The 14,532-nt window shown below is 41.2% G+C and overlaps 1 protein-coding gene across 3 annotated transcripts in view; it reads right to left on the bottom strand.

Annotated features, from left to right (window-relative positions):
- CAPN3 (calpain 3) overlaps positions 1-14,532 on the bottom strand; it is a 49,955-nt gene extending 35,423 nt beyond the window's left edge. For 2 of the 3 annotated variants that reach the window (XM_032343433.1, XM_032343434.1), the window contains exon 1: positions 13,936-14,531. In XM_032343433.1, the coding sequence (XP_032199324.1) occupies positions 13,936-14,244 (309 nt within the window). In that variant the 5' untranslated portion in view covers positions 14,245-14,531. Of the gene's footprint in view, positions 1-13,935 lie in introns of all 3 variants that reach the window. The other variant, XM_032343435.1, reaches the window with a different exon arrangement.

Here is a 14,532-nt window from a genome sequence, read left to right as displayed (position 1 = left end):
TCATCAGATAACCTAGTGGTTCCACTGTTCTCCCGCTAAGGCCTTCCTTTGCAGCTTCATTCTCCCGTACAGGCTGGACTGGCTGCTCTCCAGGTTAGGAGAGGTGACCTGGGACTGACTGTCCTTTTCTGGGTGGAATTCCATTTCCCGGAACTTAACTCTTCTTTGGTTTACTCCTTGATTGAATTGGAAAACAACTTGGAGCTTCCTAAGAAAGTATGGATGGGAGGTACATCGCCTGAGTCCTTGCCCAGCTAACTCTGATTTCCACTTTTTTTATATATATGATTTTTAATTTTTGTATTAACATATAATGTAGTATTAGCCCCAGGAGTTAAGGTCTGTGAATCGCCAGGTTTACACACTTCACAGCACTCACCACAGCACACACCTTTCCCAACATCCATAACCCAACCATCCTCTCCCTACCTCCCTACCCCCTCCCCAGAAACCCTCAGTTTGTTTTGTGAGATTAAGAGTCTCTCACGGTTTGTCTCCCTCCCCCTCCCATCTTGTTTCATTTATTGCTTTTCTACCTCCCCAACTCCCCACGTTGCCTCTCAACTTCCTCCTATCAGGGAGATCACATGATAATTGTATCTCTGATAGACTTATTTCCCTCAGCATAATACCCTCTAGTTCCATCTGAATTCTACTTTTGCGCGTGATTGAGAATTTGGCTAGGTATTTTAAGTTGAAAAGCATTTTCCAGAATTTTTACGGGATGGTCATTGCTTCTTGCATATGGTGTTGTTGAGAAATATGGTATAACCTGATGAGCATTCCTTTGCATGTGACCTATCATTTGCCTCTGAAAGCTTTAAGGGTTTTCTATACTTCTCTCCTATTCCTCCTTCCACCAGTTCCAAAAGCCACATCTATTTGCTTTGGTATGAGTTTATTTTTTAAATTCTTTGTGCTGAGCACTCGGTGACTCCTTTCAATATGGAGACTTTTGGTCTCAGTTCCAGAATATTTTTATATTATTCCTTTTCATTTCTCTCCCTTTCAATTCTTTCTTTCTTTCCTTCCTTCCTTTTTCCTTTCTTTTTTTTGAAACTTCTAAAAATCAGATGTTAAATGTCCTCTAATTTTATTGTATTTTCCTAATTTGGTTTGTTCTACATCTTAGATTTCCTTGATTTTATATTTTAACCCTGCTATTAAAACTTTAAATTTCAACTCTCATAGTTTTCTGCAGTATATTATTTATATTATATATTTATATAATGAAAAATTTCAGAACTACAGAAAAGTTTAAAGAACAAACATCCACATAGTTTACATTTAGATTCAATAATTTTTAACATTTTGTCATCTTTGTTTTAACTATCTATATATGTATATATAGATCTTCTTTTTTCTTTTTTTTTTTTTTTTGCCTATTTGGAAGAATGTTGACAGTATCATGACACTTCACACCTAAATACTTGGAAGCATATATAGGATACAGCAGGCATCTCCTAAGGACAAGAGCACTTTCCTACTGACTGTAATGCCCTTATCACTAAGAAAATTAACTATGATTCTCTAATATTATCCAAGATCTATATCCATATGCTAATTTCTTTCGTTGTTCCCCAAAGCTTTTATAGCTTCCTTTTAAAAAAGATTTTATGTATTTTTTGAGAGAATGAGAAAGAGAGAGCATGAGCAGGGGTGAGGGGAGGGGCAGAGGGAGAAGCCGACTTCCCACTGAACAGGGAGTCTCACATGGGACTCCATCCTAAGACTCCTGCAATCACCACCTGAGCCAAAGGCAGATACTTAACTAACTGAGCCACCCAGGCATCCCGATAGCTGTTTTTCTTTGAACTAGAATCCAGTTAGTTTCACACATTGAAATTTAATAATTTAATAATCAGATTGGAGGTGCCTGGGTGGCTCAGTTAGTTAAACATCTGCCTTCAGCTCAGGTCAAGATTCCAGGGTCCTGGGATAGAGCTCCATGTCAGGCTCCCCACTCAGTGGGGAGTCTGCTTCTCCCTCTGCTCCTCCCCTCACCCCTGCTCATGCTCTTTCTCTCTCATTCTGTCAAATAAATGCATAAAATATTTTTTTAAAAATTGTAATATTTTCTATTTTTTAAGGTTGTAAATCAATACAGAACTAAAATTATGCACAACAATAGCAGATGAATTGGTAGAGGAGTACTTGGAGTCAAAGTGCCTCGTGGTCCTCATACTGTTTGAGGAAAATAAAGCTTTTGATCAATTTCAGGCTTTGTCAAGATGAAATTTATGTTAATATTTAGGGCAACCACTGAAAAAAACAGAAATAGTCAATAACTTCTGAACTTGTAGAAAGAAAAGAAAACAATAAAACACTTTTTACATTTTTTAGGGGAGGGGGACAGGAAGAGGGAGAGAGAGACTCTTAAGTGGGCTCCACACCCAGCATGGAGCTTGACCTGAAGCTTGATCTCATAACTTTGAGATCTTGACCTGAGCCAAAATCAAGAGTTAGACCCAGGGACACCTGGATGGCTCAGTCATTAAGCATCTGCCTTTAGGTTAGGTCAGGGCATGATCCCAGGGTCCTGGAATCAAGTCCTGTATCAGGCTCCTTGCTCAGCTGGGAGCCTGCTTCTCCCTCTGCCAGCCATTCCCCCTGCTTGTGCTCTCTCTCTCTCTAGCAAATAAACAAATAATAAAATGTGTTAAAAAAAAAAAAAAAGAGTTGGAGACTTAACTGATTGAGCCACCCAGGCTCCTGGAGAAAACACCTTTAATACATTTTTTAAAAGGCAGAGAGAGGAAAAATGAACATTTAAAGAAACACTATCAACAGAAAGGTTATGGTTAAGATGATAGAAATAAATCCAATATATATCAATGTTCATAATCAGTTTAAATGGACTAAAGCCGTCAGTTAAAAGACAAAGGTTTTCAGATTGGAATTTTTTTTTTTAAACTCTAAGCAGTTTATAAGAAACACAACCAAGATATGAGGTCACAGAAATCTGTAGCGGGTCTATTCAACAGTGAAACACTAGCATTGCCTGGAATTCTGTTATTTCCTTTACTATTTAAATAAATTTAAAGTAACCAATTCTGTTATCTCCTTTATTATTAACATGATGCTGGAGAGTTTAGCCAGTGCAGTAAAAGAAGAATTAGGTTGCTGAATACAGTTGTGCATAATGTACTGGGTCACCCTGCCATGATTTACAAATGGCCTAACTATACAGAAACAGAACTTACAGACAAATAACTTGGGATCTACAGTTAAATTGTTAGAATTACTAGGAGTTTAGCAAATATACTGGATATAAAAGTCAAATGCATGTTTATGTCTGAGAAATTGAGTACATTTTTAAAGAAAGACGCCCTTTCTAAAAACAAGAAAAATAAAAGATGCTTAGGAAGAAATCTGACAAAGGATGTTCAAGACCTTTATGGAGAAAATTATCAAAGAACTTGATTAAAAGGTACTAAAGGAGGGGTATATGGGTGGCTCAGTCAGCTGAACGTCTACCTTCGGGTTGGGTCATGATCTTGGGGTCCTAGGATAGAGCACCACGTCAGACTCCCTGCTTAGTGGGAAGCCTGTTTCTCCCTCTGCCTCTGTCCCTGCCTGCCACTCATGTTTCTCCGTCTCTCTCTGTCAAATAAATAAATGATATCTTTTTTAAAAAGATACTAAAGGAGACCCAATTAAATGGAGAGACATCCCTTTTTCATGCATAGGAAGACTAAATATTGTCAAAGACATGCATTTTTTCCAGGTTGATTCAGTGCAATCTCAGTAAAAGTCCCCTCAGGAATTTTTGTAGAACTCAACACCCTGATTCTAAAATTTAAATGGAAAGGCAAAGAGCCAGATAGGGTTAAAACAATACTGAAAAGGAAAAACAAGTTGGGTGTATTTGCTCTACTGCAAGACTTATTGGCACAAGGTGTGGAGCTGGTACAAAGATAGATCAATAAACACAAGTAGAACACGGTAGAGAGCACAGAAACAGAACTACACATTGTTAGACATTTAATCTGTTTAAAAAATGATATTGCAAAATAGCAGAGAAAGGATTTGAAAAAAAAAAAAGTTGTGCTGGGAATTTTAATCATCCACATGGAAAAACAACAAAATATGATCCCTGTCTTATATAAGAAAAATCATTTCTAGATGGATGATAGACCCAAATATAAAGATAGAAAAATTGTTTCTAAATGATAATAAAGAAGAATGACTTTGGTTTAGGAAAAATTTAAAAAATTTTTAAAATTTTAATTTTAATTTTTTTGAGAGAGAGACAGAGCATGTATGCAAGCAAGCAGGGATAGGGGGTGGAGGGGCAGAGGGAGAGGGAAAGAGAGAATCTTGAGTAGGCTCCACACGCAAGGTGAACCCAGTGTAGGCCTTGATCACACGACCCTGAGATCATGACTTGACCCAAAATCAGGAGTTGGAAGCTTAACTGACAGGGCCTCCCAGGTGCCCCTAGGAAAAACTTTCTTAACAGAACATAAAAAGCACTAGCTATATAGGAAAAAAAAAAAAAAAAAACCTATATATATATATATATATATATATATATATATATATATATAATGAATTAAGAATAACTTAGAACTTTTATTAAGAACTTTTAATTAAGAATTTATAAAATAGGGGAACCTGGGTGATTCAGTGGGTTAAAGCCTCTGCCTCCAGCTCAGTTCATGGTCCCAGGTCTTGGGATCGAGCCCCACATCGAGCTCTCTCTTAGCAGGGAGCCTGCTTCCCTTCCTTTCTCTCTGCCTGCCTCTCTGCCTGCTTGTGATCTCTGTCTGTCAAATAAATAAATAAAATCTTAAAAAAAGAATTTATAAAATAAGAAAACCCTTAAAAGAGTGAATAGGCAAGTCACAAAGTGGGAGAAAATATATTTTTAAAGATTTTATTTATTTATTTGAGAGGGAGGGAGTGCACAAGCAGGGGAGGGGCACAGGGAGAGGGAGAGGGACAAGCAGGACTTGACCCATGGCCTCTGGAGATCATGACCTGAGCTGAAGTCAGATGCTTAACAGACTGAGCCACCCAGGGACCTTGAGAAGATATTTATAACACATCTAACCAATAAGCAATCAGTATCCAAAGATGTCTACAATTCAAGTTGAACAAGACCAACTCAATAGAAAAACTAGCAAAGACAGGTATTTAATGGACAGCGAGATAACAAATGGTCAAGAAATACATGAACATGAACAGATGCTCTGCCTCATTCATAATCAGGAAAATGCATCTTTTCATACATTCCTTGGTTATTTCTGTCCCTGACCCTCCCATTTCCAGCATTTTACTGCTAAGTTATTTCAGCTTCCTCACTATGATATCTACAGCTCTGTCACAGTCAGAAGGAGCTGCTGTCTTGTGGAATATAAGGGGAGGCAGTCCTAACTATTTACTGAATTTTCACTTTCACCAGAACTTACCTCCCCCACCATGGTGCCATCATGTCTACTAAGTTGAGAGCGGGCTCTCAATGGGGTACCTCATTTTGCCTTTGATTTACCATCATCATTCTTTATTGACTCACTGTGCTCAGTATGTCATTTACAACATGCCATTTAATCCTTACCACAACTCTATGGAAGTAAGGATTTTCTGGTTTTCTATATTCTTTTCATAGATGAGGAAACTGAGACCTGAAAATGGCCTGCTTCGCTCTCTCCTCTGCCCCTCCCCCCGGCTTGTGCCCTCTCTCACTATTTCTCTCTCACATATAAATAAAATCTTAAAAAAAAAAAAATAGATGACTGGGAGCACAACAAATGACACAGGTAGCTTGTAGGGGCCTCCCACTGTCCAAAGATGAAACAATTCGAACATCAAAAAAAAAATCATGACGTAATGGATTAAAACATGTTGTAATGTTTCCTGCTAATCATACCCTTAATAGGGTATTGTTTTAAGTTGTGATGTTTAAGAATACAGAGAACAGGGATGCCTGGGTGGCTCAGTTGTTAAGCGTCTGCCGTCGGCTCAGGTCATTATCCCAGGATCCTGGGATGGAGCCCCGTACTGGGCTCGCTGTTCTGCTGGGAGCCTGCTTCTCCCTCTCCTACTCCCCCTGCTTATGTTCCCTCTCTCACTGTGTCTCTCTCTGTCAAAAAAATAAATAAAATGTTTAAAAAAAAAGGATACAGAGAACATAGAAATTACAATCCATTCTTGTTATTCGTGGTAGTTATGTTTTATAATGGTGCTGTGAATGCTGAATTAGTGAGTAGGAATCATTGCTCTTGGAGGAAATACAGGATTAGATTCCTGTGAGTGTCTAGCCACATTTTTATCAACTGATGAGTACACATTCTTCAGTGTGTTTCTGTTTAAAGACACCTTATTTAATCTATTTTACTGAGTCATTAACTTTGAACTCACAGCCAACAGCACCAAAATTTCAGTGTGAATGACTCTAACACATTTCTTTTCTCCCTAAGGCACACCCTGGATTTCTTGCACTTAGGAACACAAGCCAGCACTTCATAGTTTAAACAGAGGAAATCACCGATAAGAAGTGCAAAAAATGTGAAAAACAGGACGTTATGTAGACTATGAAAAGGACACCCATTTACAGTATGAGGGCTAAGATGAGAAAGCCCAGTGTCACCCTGATTTCATCTGGGAATGTGCCTAGGGGGCGACTCAAAATTTTCACTGCCCTATGCATGTCTGTAAATGACCACAGAAACATCATAAATGCTGATTTTAGGGTTACAAATTAATTTTAGTGGATTCTGTCAGAATCCATGAATAATGAGGATTGGCTGTATATAGATCATGGCACTGACCTCCCCCGTGTTGGAAAAACCACATTTACAGGGTAAGAGTTGAAACATCTAAAGGAAGGATAAGATTATTCACAAACAAGGAGTATGACTATGTACAGGAAATCTGCTGTCTCTATTTCACTATCTTCTGGGTCAGACTAGAGAGAAGGTGCAAAAGTTGTGGCCAGGAGATTTCTGGCTAGAAGTAAGGATGAACATTTAGGCTGTGAGAGGTACGCATAGAATGTAAGCAGGTTATCAAAGCGGCTGAGGGTGTCTGTTTTCCCTTCAAAACTTTGAATTCAGGGAAGGAACCCATCTTCCTGGAATGGCTGAAAGCTATTCCCAAACATCCCAAACCATCCTAACATTTATAAGTTGTTTTTTTTTTAAGATTTTATTTATTTATTTGACAGACAGAGATCACAAGTAGGCAGAGAGGCAGGCAGAGAGAGAGGAGGAAGCAGGCTCCCCGCTGAGCAGAGAGCCTGATGCGGGGCTTGATCTCTGGACCCTGGGATCACGACCTGAGCCGAAGGCAGAGGCTTTAACCCACTGAGCCACCCAGGCGCTCCACATTTATAAGTTTTTTTTTTTTAATTTATTATTATTATTTTTTAATTTAAAGATTTTTTTTTATTTATTAGTTTGACAGAGAGAAATCACAAGTAGATGGAGAGGCAGCCAGAGAGAGAGAGAGAGAGAGGGAAGCAGGCTCCCTGCCAAGCAGAGAGCCCGATGCGGGACTTGATCCCAGGACCCTGAGATCATGACCTGAGCTGAAGGCAGCGGCTTAACCCACTGAGCCACCCAGGCGCCCCTCACATTTATAAGTTTTTGATAGCAGTTTTAATACTGCGTTCTGGGGGATATAATAAACTTCTAAAAGTTGTGATGGTGATTATTTAGACTTGAAGTTGGGATGAATATGGTAAAGGAAGTGTCAGCTCCTTCTTCTTCTTCTTTATGTTTTTTTTTTTTTTTTAAATTTTATTTATTTGACAGAGAGAAATCACAAGTAGACGGAGAGGCAGGCAGAGAGAGAGAGGGAAGCAGGCTCCCTGCTGAGCAGAGAGCCCAATGCGGGACTCGATCCCAGCACCCTGAGATCAAGACCCAAGCCGAAGGCAGCGGCTTAACCCACTGAGCCACCCAGGCGCCCCTATGTTTTGGTTTTTTAAGTTTTGATCTTAATTCCAGTTAGCATACAGTGTAATGTTAGTTTCAGGTGTATGGTATTGTGATTTCACAATTCCACACATCACCTGGTATTCATCACGACAATTGTCCTTAATCCCCACCACCTATTTTACCCATCCCCCACCCACCTCCCCTCTGGTAGCCCCCAGTCTGTTTTGATAATTAAGAATCTGTTTCTTAGGGGCGCCTGGGTGGCTCAGTGGGTTAAGCCGCTGCCTTCGGCTCGGGTCATGATCTCAGGGTCTTGGGATCGAGTCCCGCATCGGGCTCTCTGCTCAGCAGGGAGCCTGCTTCTCTCTCTCTCTCTCTCTCTGCCTGCCTCTCCATCTACTTGTGATTTCTCTCTGTCAAATAAATAAATAAATAAATAAATAAAATCTTAAAAAAAAAAAGAATCTGTTTATTAATTTGTCTCTTTTTTCCCCCCATTTGCTGATTTGTTTCTTAAATTCCACATACGAATGAAATCATATGGCATTTGTCTTTCTCTGACTTATTTCACTTAGCATTATACTCTCTAGCTCTATCCATGTTGTTGCAAATTATAAGAGTTGATCCTTTTTTAATGCTAGAATAATATTCCATTGCATATATACCCCACTTCTTCTTTTTCCATTCATCTATGGATGGACACTTGGGTTGCTTCCATTTCTTGGCTATTATAAATAATGCTGTTATAAACATAGAGGTGCATGTATCCCTTTGAATTAGTGTTTTTGTATTCTTTGGGTAAATAATAAGTAGTGCGATTGTTGGGTCATAGGGCAGTTCTATTTTTAACTTTTTGAGTAAGCTCATACTGTTTTCCCCAGTGGCTGCACCATGTGTCAGCTTCTCCTAAGCAGGGCACTCTCCAGGTGTTAGCTGGGGCTCACAGATTCTCAGAAATCTGAAACTCCCACTTCATAGCCTCTGAGAGGAGAGAGCCTCTTCCCCCCACCAGCGTTCAGGGAGTTCCAGGCAGTGTGCTTCTGTACGCCTCTCTCCTTCCCCACTACTGTGCTTTCCACACTCTGGTTTCTGGGTGTGCTGGCTCATCCTGTCTGTGTAACTGAAGGTATTAACTTCCTCCCTTTACCAGTAAGTTATTTTTTACTTGCCTCAGGCTTTTCACAAGTTCATGAGTAAAGAAGTCTTTGGGTGGCAGGGCACCTGGGTGGCTCAGTTGGTTAAGCATCTGCCTACAGTTCAGGTCATGATCCCAGGGTCCTGGGATGGAGTCCCACGTCGGGTTCCCTACTCAGGAGGGAATCTGCTTCTCCATCTCCTTCTGCCTCTCCCACCATTTGTGCTTTCTCACTTGCTCTCTTACAAATAAATTAATAAAATCTTAAAAAAAAAAGATGTATTTGGGTATCAGGTCAAGTGGAGGGATGACCCTGGGGTATGTGGCCTCTTGCCCTGTTGCTTCCCCCCCACCCCACTCTGGTTTCTGTTCTGACTCCTTCTGTCTTGTAAATAAATTAGCATTTTTCCCCCCCACTAAACAACCATTATGTCCACCTCCAGAGAGAAATTATTCTTTCTGTAATTATTAGAATCTTCCCAATTTTTCTTTAAGAGTTCTCTTCATGAAGAGAAAAGCTAGAGTCTGTCATGCTAAGGATTCATATTTTGTTAAGGACACTTTGCTAAGTATCTATAAAAAAAAAAAAAAAATCAAGGGCGCCTGGGTGGCTCAGTGGGTTAAAGCTTCTGCCTTCGGCTCAGGTCATGATCCCAGGGTCCTGGGATTGAGCCCCAAATCGGGCTCTCTGCTTAGTGGGGAGCCTGCTTCCCCCCCACGTCTGCCTGCCTCTCTACCTACTTGTGATCTCTGTCAAATAAGTAAATAAAATCTTAAAAAAAAAAATCAAAGGTAATTTTGTAGTGGTGACAAGACCTGACTTGAAAAATGTAATGATTTATTTATTATTTTTGCTATTTTAAAATTTTTATTTATTTATTTATTTATTTATTTATTTATTTATATTTATTTATACACCCAGTATGGGCTTCAAACTCATGACCCTGAGGTCAAGGGTCACATATTCTTCCAATGGAGCCAGCCAGGTGCCCCTATTTATTATTATTATTTTTTTATTGAAATATAATTAACATACAGTGTTATAGGAGTATCAGGCTTACAACATAATGATTCAACAATTCTATACATTCCTCAATGTTACCTCATTAAGTGTAGTCACCATCTGTTACCAAACAACAGTATTACAATCTTATTAACGATCTTCCTTATGTTGTACTTTTCATCTCCATGATTTACTTATTTTATAATTTTATAAATTTTACTTATTTTACCTCTTAATCTCTTTTTATCTATTTCACTCATCCCCAACCCACTTTCCTCCTGGTAACCACCAGTTTGTTGTCTGTATTTAAGACCCTTTTTGTTTGTGTGTCTCTTTATTTCTTTGTTTGTTTATTTGTTTTGTTTCTTAGATTCCACAGTTGAGGGAAATCATTTGGTATTTCTCTTTCTATGTGACTTATTTCACTTAGCTTTATACTCTCTAGGTCCATCCACATTGTGCAAATGGGAAGATGTCATTCTTTTTTTATGGCTGAGTAATATTCCTCTCTATGTGTGTGTATGCGTGTGTGTGTGTGTGTGTGTGTATACACTTGGGTTGCCTCCATAACTTGGCTATTGTAAATAATATGCAGTAAACATAGGGGTGCATATATCTTTTTGAATTAGTGTTTTTGTTTTCTTTGGATAAATACTCAGTAGTGGAATTACTGGATCATAATGTATTTCTCTTTTTAATTTTTTGAGGAAGCTCCATACTGTTTTCCACAGTGACTGTACCAATTTACAATCCCACCAACAGTGCACAAGTGTTCCTTTTTCTCCACATCCTTGCCAACAACTGTTATTTCCATGTCTTTTTGATTCTAGCTGTTCTAACAAAGTGATATTTCGTTGGTTTTGATTTGCATTTCTCTGATGAAATTGGGCAAGAGTAATCAGTTTCCCAGAGGCCCTGTTCTAGAAGCCATTCTCTTCTCTTTAAGGGTTTGTAATCAAGAAAATTTGGCTCAACAACTGGAAAGTGTTGTATGGTTTGCTTTTGGATTCCAGAAATAGATCATAGAAGGAAGGGCAAAAGGAATCAGTTTGGCCTGGAGACTCAGTGCCTGAAGCTCTCTAGTAGAGGAGGAAAAGCAGTGAGGCAGTATTGGTGAGTGAGTGAGAAGAGATTATGGGTGTGCCTGGAAAGGTGGCCTGGCTGTCCCCTCTTTGAAGAGGGAAATGCTGAAAATGCAGCTTCATCTTAACTAGAATTTTAGCTGGCTTGAATAGTTCTCCCCTTATCACCACCACCACCACCACCACCACCATCCAGTTGTAATATGTACTGACTGCAAAGAAATATTCAGTGATTCTGTGCCTCAGAGAATAAAAGCAGGAAGGACCTCTCCTAGGGCACAGTCTCTGTTTCAGACTGCTTAAACCTGGTAAAGGTTATGATGTATAAGGAATGCATTGGAAACTTACATCTCCAAGAAGTGCTTTACACTTCAGAAAGTTCTGGAATCATTTCACTGTTTCAATTGCAATCAACTTGTATGGTTGCCCTTTCTGGCCCTTAATCACTTCACTTGAACGTGAAGGGGTGTTGGTGGTGGGAGCACAGGTTGAAACAGACAGGTCTTCTGGTGCCCCCAATGTCACACTAGCAATGACAGCATAAATTTTAGGACTGACTTAGCACCTAGAGCATAATAGACCCTTACATTGTTCTTATTAATATGCAAGTCTAGTTTTTAAGACTAAAATCCACTCATAATTTCACTAAAAGCAGCATTTGTAAGGGTTCCCCCCACTACAGTTGTATTAGAAAAGGTTTTTAGGGGGTACCTGGGTAGCTCGATCAGCTAGTGTCCAATTCAAGCTCAAGCTCATGTCTTGATCTCAGGATTATGAATTCAAGCCCTGCGTTGGTTTCCATGCTGGACATGTTGGTGCTCAGCACCCTCAGCTGTGGGTTTTCATTCATCTCTGATCACCCGCTGTGGGCCTGGCCCTTTCCTGGCTAAGCAGGTCTGGAGATGACCAGGAATGGTTCTTGTTCTCAGCAGATGGGGAACAGATGTGTGGAAGCTTGAAAGAAGTGATAACTGAGCAGTGGAGAGAGGGTGAGGGGAGCAGATCAGATAAAAACAAGAAGATCATTCCAGACAGAGAGCATAAACAAAGGCCTTGAGGTACAGGATCTGGGAAAAACAAAGCAGCTGAATGCATCAGGCTCCAGAGGAAAGGGTGAAAATGACATGGACAGGTAGGCTGGGGCCAGCATGGGAGGGCCTGTAGCTCATCTAAGGAGTTTGGACTTATCCTGAAGCATGCAGGGAGGGGAGAAGAGTGTTATTGAAGATACTCCAACAGGGATGTGACAGGTCCCAGTTCTCTGGCAGCAGGGCAGTGACTGGGCTGCAGAATGAAGCTCTTGCTAGTCCTTTCTTCCAAACTGAGGGTCCTCAGGGCAGTCACAGGCTTTACCACAGAATTGTTAGGAGAGGAAAGGAACCTTGGGGAACACATAGGGTGAGTACAGCATTGGACATTTGATCTCAGGTTAGAAAAAAAAAAACCATGGCTAATCTATGGCACCAGGTCCCAGAGTAACTTGATTAAGCTAATGAATAGCACTGGGTCTCAGTTTTAGTGATCTCCTGGGGGTGGGGGGTGGTGTCAGTTTTCTCCCTGAATGGGGTTAGCTCCCCTTGCCTTCTGATCCCATAGCAACTGAATGTTCTCTATTGACAGCCTTCCCTTCAAGAGTCTGGAGACCAGGAGAGCAGGAATTTTTATCTATCTTTCTTTTTAAAAAATATTTATTTATTGGGGCACCTCGGTGGGTTAGTGGGTTAAGTCTCTGCCTTCTGCTCAGGTCATGATCTCAGGGTCCTGGAATCAAGCCCTACATTGGGCTCTCTGCTCAGCAGGGCTCTGCTTCCCCCTCTCTCTGCCTGCCTATCTGCCTACTGTGGTCTCACTCTCTCTCTGTCAAGTAAATAAATAAAATCTTTTAAAAATTATTTATTTATTTATTTATTTATTTATTTATTTGGGAGGGAGAGGGGGCAGAGGGCGGGTGGATCTCAAGCAGACTTCCCGCTGAGAGTGGAGCCCAGTGCTGTGGGGTTCCATCCCAGGACCCTGTGATCATGACCTAAGTGGAAATCAAGATCAAGCTTAACCGACTGAGCCACCCAGGTGCCCCAATTTTTGTCTGTCTTGTTCACTGCTGTCTCCCCAGTTGCCCACTTTCTGGCTCTAGCAGATGCCCCCAAATTCTTTGAATTAAGAATAAGAGTCATATGGGAGGTCTGATCAGAGAGGGGAGTGGGGGGATAGGATTTTCCATCTGATCACAGTAAATGAAACCTGGAGGCTGGAAGAGTTACCTAAAGAGAAGGAGTTTTAATCCAGGCTATCATGCCATCTCTGGATGTACTTCCCTCAGTGTGCCTTTCTCATTTGTGGGGTGAGGTATGTGGACAAAAATGATTACTAGGATTTCTCCTTCTCACCCTAACATTTTATGCGAGGAAAACAGGTCTTTGCCAGCTACTCCCCTCTTCCCAGGGCTTCTGTGTTGCAGAAAGTCATGGCTATTGACGAAGTAAGGGACAACCTCATGATTTTAGCCCAAGAAATGGAAGGACTCTTAAAGAGACTTGTTCTGAGAAAAAGGTATTTACTTTTACAGGATGAATTATACTGGGTTCCCACTATACAAAGCAAGATGTTTTTCAGAAAAAGAGATGAACAGAGTGAGAACGGACTCGGCTTCTAAGGACAGGGGGCCCGCGGGCCTGCAGCCAGGAACCTTCCTCCTCCTGCTCATGCGCACTGCGGACCTCCTGCCCATGCGCGCTCTGGACCTTCTGCCCATGCGCACTGTGGAGCTGCGGGAAGGTGCAGAGGGCCAGGATTTCTCTGAGGGGAAAAAAGCCAAGTGTTTGAGCTACTCACCGGAGGTCTCTTCCAGATGAACTGGATGGGGAATTTCTGGCTGTAAAAGAGAGAGGTCTCATCGGGTGGAAACTCAGGATCCAGATAAAGAACCTTCTTTTCCAGACATTTCTTGTGAAGCTGCTCAAATGTCTTCTCTTTAACTCCAATAATGGGGAAATTGCGGCTGATGATGGCCGAATAGATGCCGCTTGGGTTTGTGCCCCCGACCTCCGTGGTCTTACCTTCGCCTGGCGGGGGAATCGGCCCCGGGGACCTGGGCTCAGCCCCAGTCCGTGGGGCCACAGATGGGCTAATGACGGTTGGCATGGCAGGCAAATTGGGGAAAAAAGGTTTTGTTTTTTAAAGAAAACAAGGTACAGCTCCCTGCAGGGGAAGAAAGCAACGGCCAAGGGGAAGTTGGAGTGATTCTGTCATCTGAGAGAAAAACGTCCACATCCACATTCGGAGCTATAGCCCGTCAGAAGGTGATCCAGCTTCTGTCCATCCTTAAAGCCGAGTGGTGATCCCGAAGTCGGAGGTTTCCCGAGGCAGGAGACAGGAGGATTTCTGGGGGCTCCTGCCGGCAGCTAGCCTGCCAGAGGGAGAGGCAGAGGG

Source organism: Mustela erminea, chromosome 5, assembly GCF_009829155.1.
Source record: "Mustela erminea isolate mMusErm1 chromosome 5, mMusErm1.Pri, whole genome shotgun sequence".
NCBI classification, from domain to species: Eukaryota; Metazoa; Chordata; class Mammalia; order Carnivora; family Mustelidae; genus Mustela; species Mustela erminea.
Note: the sequence above shows the minus strand (reverse complement) of the source record. Positions and strands in the feature narration are given on the sequence as shown.